This window comes from Erpetoichthys calabaricus, chromosome 14 (genome assembly GCF_900747795.2).
Source record: "Erpetoichthys calabaricus chromosome 14, fErpCal1.3, whole genome shotgun sequence".
Classification (NCBI taxonomy): Eukaryota; Metazoa; Chordata; class Cladistia; order Polypteriformes; family Polypteridae; genus Erpetoichthys; species Erpetoichthys calabaricus.
Window position 1 is genome coordinate 105,207,624 of NC_041407.2, and position 16,378 is coordinate 105,224,001.

General features: G+C 42.3%; 3 protein-coding genes across 3 annotated transcripts in view; 1 reads left to right on the plus strand and 2 right to left on the minus strand.

Annotated features, from left to right (window-relative positions):
* The window catches only part of LOC114664509 (pyruvate dehydrogenase (acetyl-transferring) kinase isozyme 2, mitochondrial-like), a 905,310-nt gene that overhangs the window by 700,838 nt on the left and 188,094 nt on the right, over positions 1-16,378 (minus strand). The gene's annotated exons all lie outside the window — the stretch shown is intronic.
* The window catches only part of LOC127530166 (uncharacterized), a 341,522-nt gene that overhangs the window by 125,169 nt on the left and 199,975 nt on the right, over positions 1-16,378 (minus strand). The window lies entirely within an intron of this gene.
* Positions 1-16,378, plus strand: part of ppp1r9ba (protein phosphatase 1, regulatory subunit 9Ba) — a 128,617-nt gene that overhangs the window by 110,276 nt on the left and 1,963 nt on the right. The window contains 6 exon segments of the mRNA XM_051936389.1: positions 355-490; positions 11,156-11,308; positions 11,426-11,479; positions 11,662-11,703; positions 11,705-11,892; positions 12,017-12,113. Of these exon segments, the coding sequence (XP_051792349.1) occupies positions 355-490; positions 11,156-11,308; positions 11,426-11,479; positions 11,662-11,703; positions 11,705-11,892; positions 12,017-12,113 (670 nt within the window).

Genomic DNA, 16,378 nt, shown 5'->3' on the forward strand with positions numbered 1-16,378 from the left:
TTCAAAATCAAGACTGGCCCAGCTCAGTTCCCACTTTGGGAAGTGACCCCCAGAAGTGTCGTTAAGCAGCTAAAAAAGCTTAAACCAGAAGACCCCAGTGCAAAGCTCATGATGGTGACAGGTGTGCCCAGGAAAGCAGTCCCTGCAACTCTTTGGTATCAGGAAGGCCCATAAATATGGACATTGGAGAGTTCGGGCATTTTTTTTTTTAATTTTCAGTGTGCTTGGATTTAAGAGTCTCAGCCCCACACCTCGAATGTGTTGTGCAGTCATTTGTGCTATGCTGGAGTCGGTGTGTGTGTCTGAGGCATGACTTTAACTTGTCACCTGTCACTTGTCACTTGCCTTGTACAGGTTCCTGATTGGGCGCGAGAAGCCAGGTGAGCAGAGTGAGGTGGCGCAGCTCATCCAGCAGACGTTGGAGCAAGAGCGCTGGCAGCGGGAGATGATGGAGCAGCGCTATGCTCAATATGTGGAGGATGAGGATGAGGTAAGAGCTGAGTGCCTGCCTCTGTCTGGCCAACTATCATATAGTGCCTTCCATTTGGGCATCTACTGTAAACCTCCTGTCTGTTGTATAATGCGTTTAATCTACATACTCCTCATAGCATACCAGTCTCAGCCTCATCTATCTATCTATCTATCTATCTATCTATCTATCTATCTATCTATCTATCTATCTATCTATCTATCTATCTATCTATCTATCTATCTATTATATAGTGCCTTTCATATCTATCTATCTATTTATCTGTCTGTCTGTCTATTATATAGTGCCTTTCATATCTATCTATCTATCTATCTATCTATCTATCTATCTATCTATCTATCTATCTATCTATCTATCTATCTATCTATCTATCTATCTATCTATTATATAGTGCCTTTCATATCTATCTATCTATCTATCTATCTATCTATCTATCTATCTATCTATCTATCTATCTATCTATCTATCTATCTATTCTACAAGTTGTCTCCTTTTTTGCAGGTGCCCAGAGTCTCCTGAGTCATCTCGATTTTATACCATCTATTACTTTTGCTGTTGTTTCAGATTTCAGTTTATTTTGTCCCCAGATGTGTGAACATTTCAGGTCTCATTTCTGTTCAGTTTGTCTCCCTTTTCTGTGTTCCTTGTCTTGTGTCTTGGACTCCTATTGGTCTCCTCTTGCCAGCTTCTTATATTCTACCCTCTGATCTCATCTTTAAGATTCCATTTTGTCAGATCTGAGTACTTTGTGCTTTGTATCTCCCTAAAGCCTGCTGTTTTTATGATCTTCATGTTCCTTTTTGGTTTCACCAGAGTCTGATTTTGTTCTGGAATATTTTTACTTTGTAGTCGGGTTTTCTCACCTCTCACATTCCAGCAGTTTATCTCCCTTATCCTGTCACATCTCTTCACCTTCTCCATTTTAAACATCTGATCCTAATTTGATCTGATTTCCATTTGCCTTCCTACAGCGTTAACCACTTGAAGTGTGATCCTGTCAGGTGTCAGTATTATTCTTTCTAAAAACAAATTTTAGGCAAGTCTTCATTCCCTGCACAACTTAATTCCTCTTTCGTGTTCAGTTTACGTCTTCACTGCCCAATCCTTATAAATATCAGTTATCAATTAGTTACAAGGAATTCAAATCTAGTCAAAAGTTTTGATTTCCTTTTTAAAAATGTCATCCTGTCACATTTCCAAACTCAGTTTTTAAAAAACTACAATTCAAATCCACGGAGGCTTCATTGTCCTTCTTATTCCATGTTTTCTTGTTGTAAATTTGATCCTTTGTTCTGTCAGTCGGCTTGAAGAATGTGGCTCATTTATCAGAATGGGAGGAGATTTAAATGTTATTTGCTGCCACCTTGTGGAAAAGTTTGAAATTTGTGAGATTCTGGAATGACGAGGGAGGAATTTTTCATCTATGAGTATGCACTGCCAACATGATCTGGGGGGGCTTGTTGGTTACATTCGTCGGCATTAACAGTTAATGAATGGACAGATATTGCTGACCTCCATTTATGTTAATTAGTTTGAAATTACTTTGTTTTCCTGTCTGTTTATACCAATCTGTGCCTTTATGCGTATTTATGTAATCCATATTACTAACTGAGAATGGTAAACTGGATGGACGCAGGGACATCCGGCCATGGGTCGTGGACGCAAAAGACGTACTGCGCAGGCGCCCCACAAACCTAACCCCCACACCAGGCAACGGAAACCGGCCGGATGGAATGCAACGTAAACGCACGAAGCCATTGCACACGAAACGGGACACACACAAAGAAGAGGATTGAGACCCACGACACCCAAAGCCCCCTTCCAGTAACTGAAATAAGAAATGAGGCCACGCGCCCCTAGAACACCAAAAACAAAGGAGTCACACGCAGGCGCCACATAGCACACGAAACGGTTCGCACACAAAAAGGACGATTCAGCCCCACGACACACAAACACCCCCTCCACTAACAGAAATAAAAACTCAGGCAACAAGCCCCCAGCACACAAAAAAAAGAAGCCGCGAGCGCCACACAAAGCCCATTGGACACGAAACGGGACAGACTACGGACATAGCATGCAAAACGTACACAAAAAGGACGATTCAGACCCACGACCACACTAACACACATACAAAAACGGGCAAGGCTCAATACAAACAATGAACGCCGTAAACTGCAACGGGCTTCTCACACACCACAGGCAAATCGATTACAGCTCCAGAATAGCACGTCCCAAATCCTGCACATACAACGACGCGCCTCTCAAATGGCACAAGCAAAAGATACACGTCAAGGACATCAACGACAGACTCCTGCTAAACGATTGCGCCAGTTAGCTGACAACGCGTTCAATAATAAGTCCACTATTCATGAAAATTCATTGGGATTAATTAATGTCATTTGCAATCATTGTCATTCACATAACTTCCCTGAAGAAACAAATGGCAATACAAGTTATGAATTTACACGTTGTTGTCAAAAGGGTCAAATTACACTGCCTCCTTTACATTCATTTCCTGCATATCTACAGAAGCTTCTAACTAACGAAGTACCTGAAAGTAAAAACTTTATGAACTGCATTACATCCTACAATAGTTCATTTGATTTTGCATCTACCGGAGTAAATATCAGGTCACCAAAAGGCAATGGCCCATACTGCTTTCGCGTATGTGGACAAATATTAAATCGCATTGGAACAGTGCACCCTGAAACAAATCAAGAACGCAAATATGCACAAATCACGTCGGCATACCGGTCCCAATCACAGAAACATCGGTATCCACTATGAAAATGAACAGTAACAATGCACGTCACATCCGTCTTGCCACACTATTAATTATAGATGAATGTACAATGGCATCCAGTCACTTACTCAACACCATTGATAAACTTCTACAAACGTTGATGAATAATAATATTCCCTTTGCAGGAAAGGTACTTTTATTAGGAAGAGATTTTAGACAGTGCTTAACTATTGCTCCACTTGCAATGCGCTCAGCTATTGTTTAGTCCACCTTAAAATACACGGACAATTGGCATTGCGTTGATGAATAATAATATTCCCTTTGGAGGAAAGGTACTTTTATTAGGAGTTGATTTTAGACAGTGCTTAGCTATTGCTCCACATGCCATGCGCTCAGCTATTGTTCAGTCCACCTTAAAATACGCGACGACGTCATACATAAACAACAAGAGACCGAACTACAATACATATACAGGCGCGAGACCTGATTGGTGATAATACGAAGAAACGAACAGTCCGCATATTAACAGTGAGTTCGATCCTCCTTACACGAACCCGCATCAAAAAAAAAAATTCACGTCGGCACATACAACGCGCTTCGAAAACCGCGGAACAAAAAATGTTACGCGGACAATTGGCATTGCTTTCAAAAGATACACTTGGTACAAAACATGCGATGTCCAGATCCCGCATATAACAATTGGTTATTACAACTAGGACATTGTACACTCACCAATACAGATGGACTTCACCCAGATATTATTACAATTCCTCAACCCTTTATCTGTGACGACTTACTTACGGAAATATTTGGAACAGCGGTCTCATTAGACCAAATACCCCTTTTAACACAACGAACTATATTATGTCCAAAAAATATTACTGTTGATCACATTAATAACCAGGTCATTTCATTACTTCCTAGAGAGTCACACCTCTTTCTAAGCTCTGACAAAGTTGACTCTGATGACGACAATGACCATCTTAATTTCCCCTTAGAATATTTGAACACTATTAACCCAGCCGGATTACCACAACACAGTCTTAGCCTTAAAAACGGAACAATACTCATGCTATTAAGAAACCTTAACACTAAACAGGGTTTATGCAATGGTACACGTTTAGTCGTCTACACCATGACACACAATCTTATTCAAGCAACAGTTCTTACAGGATCACATGCTAACAATACTGTTCTAATTCCTAGATTTGACCTTACAAATTCTGACCTGGAATTACCTTTTACACTTAAACGGAAACAATTCCCCATTTAACCTGCCTTTGCCATGACCATCAACAAATCACAAGTACAAACCATGCACAAGGTTGGCATCTACCTATCTGAACCCGTTTTTGTACATGGACAACTTTATGTGGCCTTCTCACAAGTTCGACGTTCATCTGACGTTAAAGTTAAGGTCATAAATGCTCCATGCCAAGGAAAACTCATTCAAGGACAAGACACCATCTTTACTACTAATGTTGTTTACAAAAAAATTTTCCAATAAACCTTTACACTGTGCCAAACACTTTATTTTTGCTTCCTATGTGCGTCATCTACACCTTCACACTATGCTATATCTCATTCATACATCATGCTTTTTGTAATTTCCCAACACCAGGGGTTGGCGAGCGAAGCGAGCAGGGGGCGGAGCCCCCTAGTTAATAAGATTTGTATTTGTATTTACCTCAGAACTTCTCACTGCACTCGGTGAAGAGTAATAGATGTCTTCTTCTTCTTCTTCTTTCGGTCGCTCCCATTAGGGTTTGCCTCAGCGGATCATCTTCTTCCATATCTTTCTGTCCTCTGCATCTTGCTCTGTTGTACCCATCACCTGCATGTCCTGTCTCACCACATCCATAAACCTTCGCTTAGACCTTCCCTTTCACTCTTGCTGATACTCGTCTGTCACAAATCACTCCTGACACTCTTCTCCACTCACTCCACCCTGTCTGCACTCTCTTCTTCACTTCTCTTCCACAATCCCCGTTATTCTGTACTGTTGATCCCAAGTATTTAAATTCGCATGCTACTCATTCAGTTGGCTTCAGTTTTCATTTGAACTCCTCGTCAAGCATCAGTTCACAGATTTCAGGAGCAACAAAAACACCTTCCTTAATTTTGGCTTCCCTTTTCTCGAGGCCAGACATATTTCTTAAATGCTGAAACGCATTGCTGTTTCTATCCATCGACTTGACAACATTTTCAAAGTAATGGAGAATCGAACAAACGACATGTCCTGAAATGTAATGTTAAGGAAACGGCAAAACTGACTCCCTACTGTAGTGTCATGACCGCGTTGTGTCACATAAGAAGACTTGGTAATCAGTAACAAATATTTTTTTCGCTAATTAAAAATTAATAATTTTTAAATAAAATGAATAATGACAAGGTAAACAACTCACATCTGATAGTAGTGTGTGGCGAATTTGTGTATCTCAATGGCATCCCTAGTAGAATCACTGGTATTTCTCAAAATGGTTATCCGCCTTTACTGCCCAGTCACCTTAGTTGTCCAAGACCTGGATCATCATAACTAAAAAACGTGATGCACTGGACGAAAAACAGTTTTCAGATTCGGAGTCAGCAAGTGAAATTTGTTAAAGTACAGGTGAAAGAATCCTAGTAGCGAAATTTCTGCTGACCAGTGATTATATACATTCAGATGTTTTTCTCTATAAGTTGTACAGTTTTAATCATTTTCTTCTTCTTTCTTCCTCTCTTTCTTTCGGCTGCTCCCGTTAGGGGTCACCACAGTGGATCATCTTCTTCCATCTCTTCCTGTCCTCGTCGTATTGCTCTGTCACACCCATCACCTGCATGTCCTCTCTCACCACATCCATAAACCTTCTATTAGGCCTTCCTCTTCTCTTCTTGCCTGGCAGCTCTATCCTTAGTACCCTTCTCTCAGCATACCCCTCATCTCTCCTCTGCACATGTCCAAACCAACGCAATCTCGCCTCTCTGACTTTGTCTCCACTCTGTCCAACCTGAGCTGACCTTCTAATGTCCTCATTTCTTATCCTGTCCATCCTTGTCACACCTAATGCAAATCTTAGCATCTTTAGCTCTGCCACCTCCAGCTCTGTCTCCTGCTTTCTGGTCAGTGCCACCGTCTCCAACCCATATAACATAGCTGGTGTCACTACAGTCCTGTGGACCTTCCCTTTCACTCTTGCTGATACCCGTCTGTCACAAATCACTCCTGACACTCTTCTCCACCCATTCCACTCTGCCTGCACTCTCTTCTTCACCTCTCTTCCACATTCCCCATTACTCTGTACTGTTGATCCCAGGTATTTACACTCAGTTATAAACATTTTTCTACTTCCCACAAAGCATCACATATTGTGAACTCAAACATAATTCCTAATAAGTGTTCCTGTTTACAAAGAGCGAGTCAATCCTTTAGGCAGCTGTGAGGGGCCCCATTTATGAAAGTTAAAGGGCGCACCCTCTGGACACCATGGAGAACCCCTCCTCTAGTGGTCAAACTCTGATAATACAGTCCTGAGGGGGTGCTGCTACCCGCTGGGCCCAATTTATAAAAGTAGAAGTGATCACGCTCAGTACGCCAAGGGGCATGTGCTCCTTACAGTCTGCAGTATATTCACAAATGGGTGCCATTTGTGCTACTGACAGGGTGAACACTCCGGACACCAAGGCCCCCCCCCACCACAGGTCATCAAAGTCTAATAATACTGATTACCCACTATAGGCAATGAGGGGCAAAGTCTTCCCACCCCGCCTAGGGCTTTAAATGGGCTTCTGACTTCTTTTACACCTCAGACTTGCTGGTACTGCAACTCGCACACGCGTCACATTCATTTCTGAGGACGTGTTCAGGGAAACGTCAGATGAACGCTGGGCACACGTGGTAGCCACGACACCTGCGAATTCGCGTTCTGAGCCTTAAGTATTAATGGTCCTTTGGTTACCTACTACTCTGCTGCCATCTAGTGGTTAACAATATATTTTTTGGTGGCAAGAATACAGAATACAGTGGACCAGAAGTAATTTCTCCCATAGGATTGTATGTAAATACAATTAATCCGTTCCAGACCGTATGAACTGTATGTAAATATTTTTTAAAGATTTTTAAGCACAAATATAGTTAATTACACCATAGAATGCACAGCGTAATAGTAAACTAAATGTAAAAACATTGAATAACACTGAGAAAACCTTGAACAACAGAGAAAACTAACATTGCAAGAGTTCGCGCTATAGTGGTACGAACCACTCGCTAAAAAAACTTTTTTTAATGAGTTTTAAGCACAGGGAAAAAATGAACATTTGAAAAATCCGTAATTTAATAAACAACCAAGAAAAGTAACATTGCAACAATGCATGCTACGAACCGATCGCTGTAAATAGAAGTGAAGTGGAGGTTAAAATCCAATAGAAAAAAGCCTTCATTAAATACAACGAGGTTAAAACAATGCTTGAATCAGCCTCTTTAAAAACAAGCCCCGTGCATTCTTTAACTGCCTTCTCGACCTTCTGTGGCCAGCCCTCTCTCTGTCACGCACGTGTGTGTGTGTGCGTCTTTCTCTCTCTCGCGCACGCACGCGTGTGTCTATCTCTCTTGCGCGCGCGTGTGTCTCTCTCTCATGCGCACATGTGTCTCTCTCTCTTTCGCGCATGCGTGTCTCTCTCTGTCTCTCTCGCGCCCATGTCTCTCTCGCGTGTGTGTCTCTCTCTCACGCGCTGTCGCTCACTCGCTCGCTGCACAGGGAATGCACAGGGACAGACTGAACACGTGCGGAAATCATCGGCGCGCACAAACCGAAAGGGAAACTGGCTTGTTCATGTACCGAGTGTGTGGTCGTGAACAGATGCAAAAGTTTGGCAAACTTTTTGGTCGTAACCCGATTTGTACGTGTTCAGAGAGGTTCGTAAACCAAGGTTCGACAGCATAGTGTTATCAATCAACAGTCCGTAGTTATATCATCAGGAAAGAAGCATAAAGCTGCTGCTGTTTTCAAACCACTAGATTTGTGATCATGACAATCAGTTAGATCTAAGGTTCCCAACGGGAGCGGGGCACTGAAGAAATCTAAGGGGGCATTGAGGACCAGCCACCGCCCCCTTGGGCAATACTCACAACGACACGCTGAAAAGTTTGATTAATATTAAAAATCATCGAACGTATGCTTCAACCAATTTTTCTAAATATCCATTATGAAAGACCCATCCATATTAAATAGTGGGTATTGATACATTATATTTACAATTTTGCACAAGTTATGCATTCTCAGATCATGCAAGACCCTAACAGATTAATGCACATGCAGAGGACCAAATCTATGCATGTTTTGACAGATTCATTGAACATTACTATAAATACGTGAGTGTTTTTTTTTATCAATACCAGATTGTTTCAGAATTCCTTCAGAGCAAGTGTAAACCTAAAATTACAGTGCGGTACCTACAGATCACATTCAAAGGAAAAGTTGAGTGGAGCTACTTATTAAAAACTTGGGGGCTTTGCCCCTTGCTCGTTTTGCTCGCCAACCCACCGGCCCAGCCACTTCGTGTCTCTACCGTATGTATATGCATATACTGCAGGGTCCTGGTAATCGAGTTCTTAAGGAGGCTGGCGAGTGCAGATATAAATCCTTGACACATATTTATAGGAAGTCACTGCGCACTGGGGAGATTCTGAAGGAAAATGGCAAATATAATCCCATTATATGAAAAAGGGTGACAGGGCAGATCCAAACAACTGTAGGCCAGTAAGCTTAACGTGCATCACAGGAAAATTAATGGAAGGAATTATTAAGGAGAAGATTGAGCAACACCTGGCAAGGACAGAAGTTTGAATGGACAGTCAGCGTGGGGTCAGAAGAGGGAGGTTGTGTTTTACTAACGTGCTGGAATTCCATGAGGAAACAACAAAAGGATACGACCAGAGTGGAGCAGATGAGATTACTGATCTGGACTTTCAGAAAGCATTTGAGAAGGTGCCACATGAAAGGGTGGGCATCAAACTTAAAGAAATGGCAGTTCAGGGTGTGGTGTGTAGGTAGGTGCAGAATTGGCTCAGACAGATGAAGCAGAGGGTGAAGGTGTGAGGAACCTCATCAGAATTGGGTGACGTTAAGAGTGGTGACCAGCAGGGGTCAGTGCTGGGGCTGCTGCTATTTTTCCATCCATCCATCCATTTTCCAACCCGCTGAATCCGAACACAGGGTCACGGGGGTCTGCTGGAGCCAATCCCAGCCAACACAGGGCACAAGGCAGGAACCAATCCCGGGCAGGGTGCCAACCCACCGCAGGACACACACAAACACACCCACACACCAAGCACACACTAGGGCCAATTTAGAATCGCCAATCCACCTAACCTGCATGTCTTTGGACTGTGGGAGGAAACCCACGCAGACACGGGGAGAACATGCAAACTCCACGCAGGGAGGACCCGGGAAGCGAACCCAGGTCCCCTGGTCTCCCAACTGCGAGGCAGCAGCGCTACCCACTGTGCCACCATGCCGCCGCTGCTATTTTTAATAAATGTAAATGATTTAGATAGGAATATAAGGAACAAGCTGGTTAAGTTAGCAGATGATACCAAGTTAGGTAGATTGGCAGATAAATTGGAATCCGTTAAATTATCACAGAAGGACTTGGATAGCAGACAGGCTTGGGCAGATTTGTGGCAGATGAAATTGAATGTCAGCAAATGTAAAGAATTATACATAGGAAGTAAAAATGTGTGGTCTGAATACACAATTGGGGTCTGAAAATCGAGAGTCCACCTTATGAGAAGGACTTAGGAGTCGTAGTGGACTCTAAGCTGTCACCTTCCAGACAGTGTTCAGAAGCCATTAAGAAGGCTAAAAGAATGTCAGGTTATATAGCGCCTTGACATGTGCAGTACAAGTCACAGGAGGTTCTGCTCAAGCTTTATAACACACTGGTGAGGCCTCATCTGGAGTCCTGGGTGCAGTTTTGGTCTTCAGGCTACAAAATGGACATAGCAGCACAAGAAAAGGTCCAGAGAAGAGCAACGAGGCTGATTCAGGGCTACAGGGGATGAGTTATGAGGAAAGATTCAAAGAGCTGAGACTTTACAGTTTAAGAAAAAGGAGATGAAGAGGAGACCTGACTGAAGTGTTTAAAATGATGAAGGGAATTAGTGCAGTGGATCAAGACGATGACTTTAAAATGAGTTCATCAAGAACACGGGGACACAGTTGGAAACTTGCTATGGGTAACTTTTGCACAAACATTAGGAAGTTTTAATTCACACAAAGAACGATAGACACTTGGAATAAGTGACCAAGTAGTGTGGTAGACAGGAGGACTTTAAGAACTTTCAGAACTCGACTTGATGTTTTTTTTGGAAGTGGACAGGATTGGTGAGCTTTGCTGGGCTGAATGGCCTGTTCTCGCCTCGCTTGTTCTAATGTTCTACTAATGTGTCCAGCAGTCAATGTGTTAAAAACCGTGCCTCACACCGGACCTCTCCCTACGCCCTTCTCTTACCCTTTCCCCTTTTAACATAATCTTTTGTAGATTTTATGAGTTTTTAGATCCAGACGTTTGATAGGTTTGTTAAGTACGGCACCATGTTATTTGATGCCTGTGTGATGACGGCACAAGCAATGATGGAGGTCCTGACGAACAAAAATATGGTAGCGCTAATGAAATCGGCACAAAAACTGGTACGACAATCAAAATGGCCACATGGTGATGACACCAATAAAACGAATATAAATAACAATAACGCACTAATAATAAGATGTGCAAATACAATCATATCAGACAGACACCACACAAGTTCTCAACCCTCTACCACTCATCTGAAAGGACGACTACTGTTTTGATTGTTTCTTTGGTTTGAGATGAGTATTCAACACCAGCAGGTCCTCCATGATCCTGGTTGCACTGCTAAATGGATGTTCTGTCTCCCATAGACCGGAGAGTATGCCACCGATGAGGAAGAAGAAATGAGCCCGATGTTCCCCAATGCAGAAATGGCCATTGAGGTCTTTGACTTAGCAGAGAACGAGGACATGCTGTCACCCATAGAGATTGATCCTGAGAAGCTGGCCCACAAGTTCAAAGAGGTCAGTTTCTGGCTGTTGGGATCCCAGGAGGCTGGTCTAGCCCTCCATTACGGGGTGTTGTTGATTTTGGGACTCCGGTTCTTGCCGAGATCTCACCATTTTATGTATCTTCTGCAGCTCCAGATTAAGCACGCCGTGACAGAGGCCGAAATCCAGCAGCTTAAACGAAAGGTAAATAAAATGTGCCACCTTGGGTTTACCGACCAGAACAAATTCATACATAAAACGTTTCTGAATGTAGGCTGCATTGCTTGCTTGAAAGAAGAGCACTTTTGTCAGCCCTCCTGAGACATGGCATGCTGGCACCTACTGCTCATTTCACTCATTTTCTGTGTTTTTTTTATCTTTTCAAGCTTGCGTCATCAGAGCAGGAGAAGATGCGCTGGAGGATGGAGGAAAGCCCAGCTGGAGCAAAGCGTGGAGGAGAACAAGGAGCGCATGGAGAAGCTGGAGGGCTACTGGATGGAGGCACAAACCTTGTGTCAGGCCGTCGATGAGCATCTGAAGGAGACGCAGTCACAGTATCAGACACTGGAGAGAAAGTACAGCAAAGCCAAGCGGCTCATCAAGGAGTATCAGCAGAAGTGAGTAAGCAGGGTTAGTTTTGGAGTGGCAGGACTTTTATGAGATGGTAACACATTAAGAGATGAGACAGTGCAGGGATGGTGAAGCTCAGGTAACTCTGTGTGTCTTCTGTTCTTCCATCAGGGAAATTGAGTTTCTGAAGAAGGAGACGGCCCAGCGGAGAGCCTTAGAGGAACTGGAAGTTACTCACAAAGAAGAGACAGAGAAGCTGCAGGAAAAGGTGAGCCCACTCAATAAGGCCATGGAAGCCTTGTCAATGTTGGTATCGTTAAAGTTAACTCGGTTTGTGAAAGGTTTTTAAACATCTGAAGAATGGCATTTTGGATTTTTCACTCCTGCTGTCTTGCAGTGCTAACGTCATTGAGAACTGACAGCAGATGACCGCAGGTCAGCCCAGTAGGCACTCCTCGAGTGTCACTGCGAGATGTGGCCTGTGATGTCACACCACACTTTTTTTTTACTTTCTCATATACAAAGTATAAGGAAAGTGTTGGAATCGTCCGAAGATTCGCTATCGAGATTTTGATGAATCTCGAAAGTTTTAGATCTCCCTGACTTTCTCGTATACGAAGTATAGGGAAAGCATTGGAATCCTCCAGAAAAATCGATTTCGACATTTTAGACCTCATTGGGTCCGAAAATATCATTTTTGGAATTATGTCTGTGTGTGTGTGTGTGTGTCTAAACACGATAACTTGAGTACGCTTACACTTAGGTCAACTAAATTTTGCATGCAAGTATTAGGTACAAAATGTAGATTTCTATCAACTTTTGAGGTATTTCCGCTAACCGGAAGTGGTACTTCACCAGAAACGTTTCCCCAAAAATATTAAAAATTTGATAATTTCACATCATCTTATGGTAAAGCATCACATTCTACGCATTTTTGTCTCTTTGCATTTTATTGAAAACAACTGGTTTTCGAGATAATCACAATTTTCTTTTTGACACTTAAATGGTAATAATACGTACTATACATCTTTGAGAACGTTTTTCATCCAAGTATTACATTACACACATTACTAAAGTCTCTTACAACTTTTGACCCACTTACTGAAAGTGGTAATTTACCTGAATTGTTCACCAAAGTAAAATCGTCATGGCAAATGTTGTATTCATGCAGCTACAGAGTCCGATTTATTCACTTTGAGCAGCCAGAAGAAGAAGAAGTTCAATATACAGTGGTGTGAAAAACTATTTGCCCCCTTCCTGATTTCTTATTCTTTTGCATGTTTGTCACACAAAATGTTTCTGATCATCAAACGCATTTAACCATTAGTCAAATATAACACAAGTAAACACAAAATGCAATTTGTAAATGGTGGTTTTTATTATTTAGGGAGAAAAAAAAATCCAAACCTACATGGCCCTGTGTGAAAAAGTAATTGCCCCTGAACCTAATAACTGGTTGGGCCACCCTTAGCAGCAATAACTGCAATCAAGCGTTTGCGATAACTTGCAATGAGTCTTTTACAGCGCTCTGGAGGAATTTTGGCCCACTCATCTTTGCAAAATTGTTGTAATTCAGCTTTATTTGAGGGTTTTCTAGCATGAACCGCCTTTTTAAGGTCATGCCATAGCATCTCAATTGGATTCAGGTCAGGACTTTGACTAGGCCACTCCAAAGTCTTCATTTTGTTTTTTCTTCAGCCATTCAGAGGTGGATTTGCTGGTGTGTTTTGGGTCATTGTCCTGTTGCAGCACCCAAGATCGCTTCAGCTTGAGTTGATGAACAGATGGCCGGACATTCTCCTTCAGGATTTTTTGGTAGACAGTAGAATTCATGGTTCCATCTATCACAGCAAGCCTTCCAGGTCCTGAAGCAGCAAAACAACCCCAGACCATCACACTACCACCACCATATTTTACTGTTGGTATGATGTTCTTTTTCTGAAATGCTGTGTTCCTTTTACGCCAGATGTAACGGACATTTGCCTTCCAAAAAGTTCAACTTTTGACTCATCAGTCCACAAGGTATTTTCCCAAAAGTCTTCGCAATCATTGAGATGTTTCTTAGCAAAACTGAGACGAGCCCTAATGTTCTTTTTGCTTAACAGTGGTTTGCGTCTTGGAAATCTGCCATGCAGGCCGTTTTTGCCAGTCTCTTTCTTATGGTGGAGTCGTGAACACTGACCTTAATTGAGGCAAGTGAGGCCTGCAGTTCTTTAGACGTTGTCCTGGGGTCTTTTGTGACCTCTCGGATGAGTCGTCTCTGCGCTCTTGGGGTAATTTTGGTCGGCCGGCCACTCCTGGGAAGGTTCACCACTGTTCCATGTTTTTGCCATTTGTGGATAATGGCTCTCACTGTGGTTCGCTGGAGTCCCAAAGCTTTAGAAATGGCTTTATAACCTTTACCAGACTGATAGATCTCAATTATTCTTTGGATCTTGGCATGATGTCTAGCTTTTGAGGTGCTTTTGGTCTACTTCTCTGTGTCAGGCAGCTCCTATTTAAGTGATTTCTTGATTGAAACAGGTGTGGCAGTAATCAGGCCTGGGGGTGGCTACGGAAATTGAACTCAGGTGTGATACACCACAGTTAGGTTATTTTTTAACAAGGGGGCAATTACTTTTTCACACAGGGCCATGTAGGTTTGGATTTTTTTTCTCCCTAAATAATAAACACCATCATTTAAAAACTGCATTTTGTGTTTACTTGTGTTATATTTGACTAATGGTTAAATGTGTTTGATGATCAGAAACATTTTGTGTGACAAACATGCAAAAGAATAAGAAATCAGGAAGGGGGCAAATAGTTTTTCACACCACTGTATTATTAATTTGGTTTGTTGTTGATGGTTCTTTAATGTACATAATATAAAAATATAATCATTGTTTTGCAGTTTCCTCCTCAAATATCCATCCCCATATCTGAGCATATGAGAAAGTCAAGCGGAGACCACTCCCGATTTTTATTTTTAAGCATTAAGTTCATGGCACATTTCTGCTCATCTGAAGTTTGTTTATGGATGAAAGATGAGTCTATGACCCGTGTAGGAGACATTAGTGAGAATAGGTGAAAACAATCTCACATTAGTAATAATAATAGTAATTCTTTACATTTACTGTATATAGTGCTTTTCTCACTACTCAGATTGCTTTTCAATGTGAGTGGGGAGCCACTTCAAGCAGCACTAATGTGCACATCTGAGTAGATGATGTGATGGCAGCCATTTTTGCGCCAGAATGCTCACCGCACGAGTTATTAGGTGGTTTAGTGGTAAGAGAGACAATTAGACATAGGGGATGATTAGGGGGCCAGATTCACCAGGCCGTGGTGGGCAGTTTAACCAGGCTGATAAGGCTTATTGGGCTGGTAATATCGAGCAATGTGCCATATTAATTTAATGTTGTTATTATTATTATTAATAATGTAATATTATTATTATTAATTCTTTACATTTACAGTGCATCCGGAAAGTATTCACAGCACATCACTTTTTCCACATTGTGTTATGTTACAGCCTTATTCCAAAATGGATCAAATTCATTTTTTTCCTCAGAATTCTACACACAACACCCCATAATGACAACGTGAAAAAAGTTTACTTGAGATTTTTGCAAATTTATTAAAAATGAAAAAATTGTGAAAGCACATGTACATAAGTATTCACAGCCTTTGCCATGAAGCTCCAAATTGAGCTCAGGTGCCTCCTGTTTCCCCTGATCATCCTTGAGATGTTTCTGCAGCTTCATTGGAGTCCACCTGTGGTAAATTCAGTTGACTGGACATGATTTGGAAAGGCACACACCTGTCTATAGAAGGTCCCACAGTTGACAGTTCATGTCAGAGCACAAACCAAGCATGAAGTCAAAGGAATTGTCTGTAGACCTCCGAGACAGGATTGTCTCGAGGCACAAATCTCGGAAGGTTACAGAAAAATTTCTGCTGCTTTGAAGGTCCCAATGAGCACAGTGGCCTCCATCATCCGTAAGTGGAAGAAGTTCGAAACCACCAGGACTCTTCCTAGAGCTGGCTGGACATCTAAACTGAGCGATCGGAGGAGAAGGGCCTTAGTCAAGGAGGTGACCAAGAACCCGATGATCACTCTGTCAGAGCTCCAGAGGTCCTCTGTGGAGAGAGGAGAACCTTCCAGAAGGACAACCATCTCTGCAGCAATCCACCAATCAGGCCTGCATGTTAGAGTGGCCAGACAGAAGCCACTCCTTAGTAAAAGGCACATGGCAGCCCGCCTGGAGTTTGCCAAAAGGCACCTGAAGGACTCTCAGACCATGAGAAAGAAAATTCTCTGGTCTGATGAGACAAAGATTGAACTCTTTGGTGTGAATGCCAGGCGTCACGTTTGGAGGAAACCAGGCAAATGACGCGCTGTGAATACTTTCCGGAAGCACTGTATGCATTGCATCTCTCATTTCAACAGATTGCACATCACAAACATTAACACTGTTGTCGTTTTTTCATGTCTGCCATTTCTATAGGAGGGTGACATTGAGTTAAATTCCAGTGGATGTTTTTCAAATGTTG